Genomic DNA, 8111 nt, shown 5'->3' on the forward strand with positions numbered 1-8111 from the left:
AGGGGACAAACTTTTTCGCCTTATACCATTTATGTGCCTCTATCGTGTGTTTCCATGTAACCGTAAGTGACAAATGATCTCTTGTCGGAATTAGGCAAGGTACTTTTGGCACTTTGACATTACTTTAGGCTCAAGCACATCTCGACTTGGTTCCATCTTTTCTTTTGGTTGTTTCCATATCAACGCTCGTCTCAGCTATGGATATACATTGGTCAGACTGTTGTTCGGTCATTGGTCCTTTATCTTGTTGGGGTGCTATACTACTAGGTAGCATATGATTTTTAATTAGTCTTGTAATTAATTTGTTGCTAGTTCCTTGCTCAGTAATTATATTTTTATAAAATATCTAGTTGTCCTAAAAAAAGAGTAAATTACACGGACAGTCCCTGTGGTTTGGGTTACCTTCACTCGTGGTCCCTAACTTTTATTTTTAACTCAGAATGTCCCTAGTATTGAAATGTGCAACCCGCCTAGTCCTTCATTTAATTTTCCACCTGTTTGTGGTTAGAAACCCCCCCCCCCCCCCATGTGACTAGAATGTTGGGGGTAATTTTGTACTTTCACAATTCAACGGACTTGAAAATCGTTCTCCTCCCTTCTTTCTTCAATCGTTTTTTCTCATTATCCTATTCTCCTCTATTATTCTTATTGCAGGAAAATTAAAGATCCACAAAATTAATTATGGTGAAATGCAATTGTAGTGCTGTAGGTATTATACGAACTTTAATGATAAAGAGAAACCCTAGTAGACTATTTTATGCCTACCCTTTACAGTTATTAAATTATCAACCTTTTGTGGTGATTTTCTGTTATATCCTTAGTTTGTGCTAATTGATGCTATTGAAAACTTTAGGGGCTAACGTGTGGCTTTATTCATGGGTAAATGAAGAAAATCATGAGCATGAGGTAGATATGTCAACCAACTAAAATGTTGTTAATAGCTCATGCTCTTTATACACCTCTATTACCTTATGTTGACCAACATATGTAGCTAGATGCCAAACATCATCATCACAAGCTAAAGCAAATAGATCAAAATCCAAATCACCATTTGGTCTCTGAAAATGATAGTAGATCTCATGTTGCACATCATCATCAATGTATAGAAGACGACGCGTCATCTCTTCAATATCGTGCACAAAGAAGGTTTCAATATCCGGTAAACCAACATAATGTTGCTTTTCCCCTGCGATACTTTCTTCCTGGGAAATCGGTAAACTTTCCAACATGGTACAGTATGATACAGAAATTTGTAGGATGATCTGTTGTTGAACATATAAAACCATAAAAACTAAAGTCATTGTCAACGATTACAAAATAGGTATAATGTGTGGGCGCTTACCATATTGGCATCAAACCTCTGTTTCATCCATTGTATCAACTAAATTCCAAGTCGTCATCATTGATTGTCGTTGCAGAGAAGGCTTTTGACGATGATTAGGGTTTTTGTGAGTAAATGACGAGAGGGTTTTTTTCTCTAATCAATTTGTGTGTGTGTGTGTGTGTTCGTTCTAGTGTTGGATATGTGGTGAGAGTGGGACGATCGTAAACTCTTCAACTTCTAATTAGCACTAATAAAGTGAATTGTGAAAGGACAAAATTACCCCTAACATAATAGTCACGTCGGGGTTTCTAACCAACATTTTAAAAACTAGTTTGAACCGGCAGATAGAACCAGTTGGATCGGGAACCGGAGAAGGGAGCGGTTCAACTAGCACCGATTTTATGTTTATTTTCGAACCGGAATAAACCGGTCGATTTTTACAAAAATCCGATCAAAACGGTTAAATTAAATCGGTTAAATAAAATAAAAACACATGAAAATGAATCATTTTCGTAACAAACTTTAGTTTTTTTCACATCTATTTAGATTTTTTTGAATAAAAACACATGATAAATGTTTTAAAGTTTTTTAATGCGTTTGTATTTATCTAAAATTATATTTTTATTTCCTTATTATACTTTATTTTATTTTTGATCTACATTGATTGATGTAAAACTTACGATTATATGTTATTAATATATTTGGATTGATCTTCAACTTGTATTTAAGTTTATTTTTATGTTTAAACTTATGGATGTCTATGTGTTTATAGGAAAATAGAACAAAAGATGAAAATTATAGAAACCGATTGAACCGACGGTCGAACCAGTTGAGCCGGGAACCGGTCACCATATCGGTTCAACTAAAAAACCGGTTTTTAAAACATTGTTTCTAACCACAAAACATATGGAAAGTTAAATAAGGGAGTAGGCGAGTTATTGTAGGTGAGTTACAGAAGACCTTCCGAGTTAAAAATGAAAGTTAGGGACCAAACGTGAAGGTAACCCCAAACCATCGGGACTATCCTTGTAATTTACTCTAAAAAAATATATCGGGAACATCCCCAGAAAAGTTATGGCCCAAGTGTAACAAACAAAAGTACGAGGAATTTTTTTGAAATATATCAGTTTAGTACTTGTGAGCAGAGTTGTGACCAAAGAGACATGAAGGATTGGAGTTGCCAAGCTTTTCTTAGTCGACGATGAAGAGACTGGCGAGGAGATGGAAGAATGTTAGTTCTGATGGAGAAGACGACAGCGAAGATAATTTCTCCCTTCCGACGACCTCCGATTTCCATCCCATCGATACCGAAGGTTAGTTTTTCTCTTTATCGCGCTAAGATTTCCCTAATTTTGTTAAATAGGGTTTATGAAAGCATAAATTTTCCTTTTTTTTTTTTCGTTTTGAATTACTGATTGTTTACATTGAGAAGCATGCCACAGAGCAGGAGGAGCTGGTTAGATCACTCGAAAGATCTCAAGCTCAACAATCTCGATTTTGGAGGGTAATTTACACATCCACATGAAAACGATCGTATTGTGTTGACTCTGAATCATAACTACATAGATGAGTGGCTTTTTACATGAAATTTGATAATGGAGCGTGTTTAGGTCAAAATTTGAACTCCTTTTGCTCATAACTCGATTTGGAACACTTCAACATAGTTTTAGTTCATACTTTATGGAATCCCATTGATGGAAACCTGGAATTGGTCGCTACCAGTTCCAAATTTGAACTTGTTTAGCTCAAATTGAAATTCGTCAACATAGTTTTGGTTTGTTGATTGAAATTTCTTTGATGCCAATTCGAAGCAATTATTTTTGAATTCCCAAACTTGTATCCTAAAGTGCTTTTCTTGCAGCGTGTGTTTTCTGGATTGCTTTGTTGCTTCATGGCGTTTCTCATTTTCTCAATTCATGGACAAACAACAATGCCATGGGAATTGGTATGTTATACATATGGGAGTTTTATATTTTTCCCAAGAGTTTTTGTAACATTTGATACCTTTTTAATTCAATAATGATTTTTTTTTCTTGTTACAGCGTTACCATGCTTACTTCATGTATGAGATGGAATCATGGATTGTGATTGCTGCAGGTTATATTCTCTACTTTTATTTAATTTTATTATAAATTGCAACTATAGATTGTTATGTGAGGGTATTATAGACATTTCACCACTTTTTGACAGACTGGGCTGGGGTTTTTGTGTGTGCTATGACCATTGCTGGCCTGCTTCATTGCTCACGGTCTCATAGGTGGTGGCTTTGGTTCTCTTGCTACTCTGGTGTTTTGCTAGCGGTGTTCTGGTTATATAATATGCTCAAGTATGGATGCACTTTTTTTTTATATAATTACCAAAATGCCCTCATTTAACCTTAACCGTTTTATTTTACTTGGGAAGGGTATAAATGTATAAATATAAATTCATCAACCCGTTTTTCCTCTGAAAAGCTTTTTTTTTCCTTCCATTCATGATTATGATGACCCAAATAACCCTGATCTAACTAACCTTAACTATTTTTACATGAGAAGGGTATAATCGTAAATTTGTCAACCCATTTTTCCCTGCAAAAACTTTTTTCACTTCAATGCATGATTTGCATTCTCCATATGATTACCAAAGATGCCCCTGATATAACCCTAGCTACTTTACAAGGGAAGGGTATAATTGTAAATTTATAAACCCATTTTGATTTTTCCCCTGAAAAACTTGCATGATTTGCACTCTTCATATGATTACCAAAATGCCCATAGCTATTTTACATGGGAAGGTTATAATTGTAAATTTGTCAACCATTTTCCCTTTCAAAACTTTTTTCACATACTTGCAAGCTTTGCACTCTCACTCTTTATATAATTACCAAAATACCCCTCCCTGATTTAACATCAAATACTGTACATGGGAAGGGTGTAATTATGTAAATATTTTAATCTTTTTTCCCCTTCATAACTTTTTCACTTCCATGCACTCTTTGTATAATTACCAAAATACCCTTGATTGAAACCTATTTTAATGGGAACAGTATAATGATAAATTTCTCAACTTCTTTTTCTCTTTTCTCAAACTGGATGTCACGAAAAGCAGCTAAAACATGACCTTTTTTTTTTCCTTTCTTTCTAAATTAAGAACAAGCAAAAAAAGGGTATAAATGTAAATTTACTTGTTTGTAGGTTGGCCAAATTTCGTTGGGATATTATCTGGCTTCCTCTTGGTCCATTGAGGTACTCTAAAAAATATTTACTGTTTTAATTGGGTAAATTTTTCAAAGTAAAACATTTTTAATAAAATATTTTTGTCAAGTAGTTTGCTATTGGTGTTTTATCTGATTTTAAAACCTTAACACAAAATATTTATTCTTGTTGCAGTGGAGCTGGATTTGGTCTCTATGTGGATCATCTTATGAATGAATCATCTGAGGAAGTGAAAAAACTTCGAAACTACATGTACTCTTACAAGTCCCGTTGACTTGTCAACTTTCGCCAGGTGTCGAACTGTGATTTGTCGAATTTGTTTGATGGGAAGCTCAATTCTGTATGAAGGTGTAAAGATTTTGCATCAAGATTAAGGTTTAAAGACAACAAAATTTTGTACATTAGATTGAGGTGATGAAGATATTTTGCATAAAATAAACAGTTGAATGTTCTTTAAGGCAATTTTTTTTCTTTTTCTTTATCTCTCAGATTGATAATGAAATCATCGAGTATTTGTTAACTTTTTGTTATTAAATGCCCGGTATAACTCTTCTAAAAACCATCGAGTATTTGATAATTTTTTGTTATTAAGTACCAATATAACCTTTTGTTATTAAGCACGAATATAACTTTTCTAAAAACATGATATTTTATATAAATCTATAATTATGTGATTCCTCTTTATTGATGTTTTTTGTTGACAAAAAGTGTTTGGTAATCCAATTTTGGGAATTTTGGGCATCTCCATCGACGCAACTTCTTCCACACTCTCTATCACTGGTCGTTGGCGCTGCTCCTTCCTTCGTCGGATCTTCTGTCCCATCGCAATCTTCGTTGTGCCTTCTTCGGATTGTTTTGATTTCCCGGAAATCTAATTTTTTGGATTCTAATGAAAAAAATTGTAGGTAGCTTCGTTATTTAATGATATTATACATGATAACTTCGTTATTTCCTGAAATTGATTTTGTGAAGTTGATTGTTGTTTCTTATTTTTGTTAATCTAATGTTTGTGGAGTCTAATATGATTTTTGTTATTTATGATTTTCTGAAATTGAGTTTATGATTTATGTTAATTTGATTTATACCTTGCACTATGATACAACAAATTCACATCTTTGTTAATCTAATTTATGATATGTAGATCGTGTCATCAGAAGAAGCAAATCTCAAATGGACAAAAGTATGCTTGGAGATTTGGGGAATCTTCCATGAAATTAATGATGTGAATCCCATTAGAAAATCAATGTTTTTGTTTTAGATTAACATCAACTTGATGAAGATAGGTCTCCTTGTTAAAGTTACTAAAATACTCTTTTGATAATTATTTAGCAGTAGGAGGGTAAAATGGTCATTTTTAATCGGTCAATACATTCAATCAAATATTCAATCAAACAACATGCTTTCTTTCTCGGTCAGAGTTTATTACTCAAACAAACATTTCTCAATCAACAACTTTCAAACAGTAAAGAAATACAAATGTTGCTATTATGATGACTATCATGAGTATATAAATATATAATTGCAAGCTTACAACTATTATGTGTACAAAAAATGCAAGTACAAATATGAGTAAACAAATCTACATAAATTGTTATTATTGGTAAAAAAAATGAAATAACATCATATTAAGCCAACGAACTTATCATTTTTGTGCTAATAAGATATTTTCCCAAAAAAAATAAAGTATCATTGCCTATATATGCAAAAATAATAAACCGCATCATTACCATCCAACAAATAACAAACCCAAACCCAATAAACAAATGATATAACAAATTTTTAGCCATAATATAAGACAGAATTCAAAAGGTTTAAAGATAAATCAAAAGAAACAAAGTATGAAAATCTTCCATCACATAAAAACTTGTAATCCTCAACAAAACATAAAACACTAAAATCATAACAAAAGTAGCAAATATCAAAAATCACATATTCCAAGATGAATAAATCAATCTTCATCATCAATAACCTTGGTGCCAAGACCCTTCAACCCTTCAGCAGGGATCTCAGCAACAGTAACAAGTGAGTAAAGTTCTTCTTTAGCATCTTCATCATCATTCCTCTTGCGAGCAATTCTAACCCTAACTCTTCTGGGAACACTTCTGATTCCCCTACTCCATACGTATTTGTTAAGCTTCACATCCACTCTCACATCTGTTGTCCCCATGGCTTTCTGTGCAAACTTCCTGATCTCCTTGATTGCCTTCGGAGCCTTCTTCTTAAAAGTGCTGGTTAAAATAACAACAAACTTCAATCAATAACAAATTAACAATCTACTACTTCCTTTAAACTAATACATCTCTTGAATTTAGCCATATTGAATGTGTAAAGCAACAATCAATGGCATCAACTTATCCAAATCAACACTCCTATAGCAATAACTATTCGAGCACACAAGTCAATAACGATGGAAACTTGAAATTACTCGACGAAGATAATGAAGGGGATTTGAAAACTTGGGAGACACAATCGAACAGAGAAAAAAAAGGGAATCGAGCATCATAATATCAAAAGTTCACTGCAAAAAAATAGTAAAAGCATACGAATTACAATGTATACGTACCATCCATGGAGACGTTTGTGGAGATTAATGGTGTACTCCCTGGTCACCACTTCTTCCTTTCTTCCTTTAGTCTTGTCGACCATTTTTATGCCTCTCTCGCTTACGCCTTACCTGCAAAACAGTTACAGAAATTAATAATCTTTGATCGATTTTACACGCGAAAAGGAAAAGAAGAAAGACGGCGAATAGAAAATTGTGAGATTGCAATGTTGAATCGTAAATCCATAGATTTGAGTGTGTGTTTGATAGAGAAGGAGGAGGGAGAGAGACCTAGGGTTTTGAAATCTGTTGCAGAGGAGGAAGACGGAGGCGCTAAAAGAGAAGAACCAATGCAAGCTATAAAAACCCTAATAGAATGCTTTTCGGGTTACCGGGTTTTCGACTTTTTGTGGGCCTTTATCCGATATGGTCCGATCCAAATCAAATGTAGATTGGACAAAAGAATATAGAAATGGATGTGTCGATTAAAAATAATAAAAATAATAAAAAAGAAATTGCAAAAATGTTAAAGGTAATTTTTTTTGGGCTAATCTATATTTACCCTTTAAATTGTTTTGCATTTCATGTGATTAGAATAATATGTATCCTTTATTATTTGATTATTTATGTTAAAGAGGGGATACATATAATACCATCCTTTTGTTAAGTGTTTCAAAATGATTTGGACTTGTATCATTTATATAAATATGAATCATTTTATGATTCTTGTATCTTAATTTTTTTTTTTAAATGTAACACCCGGTTTTTAGGTATGAGTTTTATGCTTTATTTTGTGAATTGTTGGTGGCCACGACGTGGTGGAGGAGGATTACTACAACGTGACAACGTCTAATGAGTTGAATTCTTTTTAAGTGGTCATGACATGGTGATGACTAGGTCTCAAAACCCTAGATTTCGGGTCTTCGACCCTATTTAAAGGATGTGACGGCGAGGTTTGTCTACCCTCAATCTCCCTCACTCCCCAAAGACCAGAAATTAACCCATACTTCTTTATGTTTAGGTTGATTTGAATAGAATGATCCAATAAATT

General features: G+C 33.5%; 2 protein-coding genes across 3 annotated transcripts; one reads left to right on the forward strand and one right to left on the reverse strand.

Annotated features, from left to right (window-relative positions):
* The first annotated feature begins 2460 nt into the window (after positions 1–2460).
* On the forward strand, positions 2461–4980 carry LOC111883889 (uncharacterized). 2 transcript variants are annotated; one of them, XM_023880220.3, is made up of 7 exons: positions 2461–2637; positions 2767–2828; positions 3186–3269; positions 3367–3421; positions 3515–3650; positions 4498–4548; positions 4693–4980. In XM_023880220.3, exons 1-7 carry the CDS (start codon positions 2526–2528, stop codon positions 4790–4792), a joined length of 600 nt encoding a protein of 199 aa, XP_023735988.1. In that variant the 5' UTR covers positions 2461–2525; the 3' UTR covers positions 4793–4980. The 2 variants fall into 2 exon arrangements, with proteins under 2 accessions (XP_023735988.1, XP_023735990.1); XM_023880222.3 differs by having other exon boundaries at positions 2493–2637; positions 2772–2828.
* Positions 4981–6287: 1307 nt separating this feature from the next.
* Positions 6288–7492, reverse strand: LOC111883869 (60S ribosomal protein L31). The gene is made up of 3 exons (XM_023880197.3): positions 7352–7492; positions 7082–7192; positions 6288–6746 (listed from the first exon to the last, which is right to left on the reverse strand). The coding sequence occupies exons 2-3, from the start codon at positions 7162–7164 to the stop codon at positions 6467–6469; spliced, it is 363 nt and encodes a 120-aa protein (XP_023735965.1). The 5' UTR covers positions 7165–7192; positions 7352–7492; the 3' UTR covers positions 6288–6466.
* Between the last annotated feature and the right edge of the window lie 619 nt (positions 7493–8111).

Source organism: Lactuca sativa, chromosome 7 (assembly GCF_002870075.4).
Source record: "Lactuca sativa cultivar Salinas chromosome 7, Lsat_Salinas_v11, whole genome shotgun sequence".
Lineage (NCBI taxonomy): Eukaryota > Viridiplantae > Streptophyta > Magnoliopsida > Asterales > Asteraceae > Lactuca > Lactuca sativa.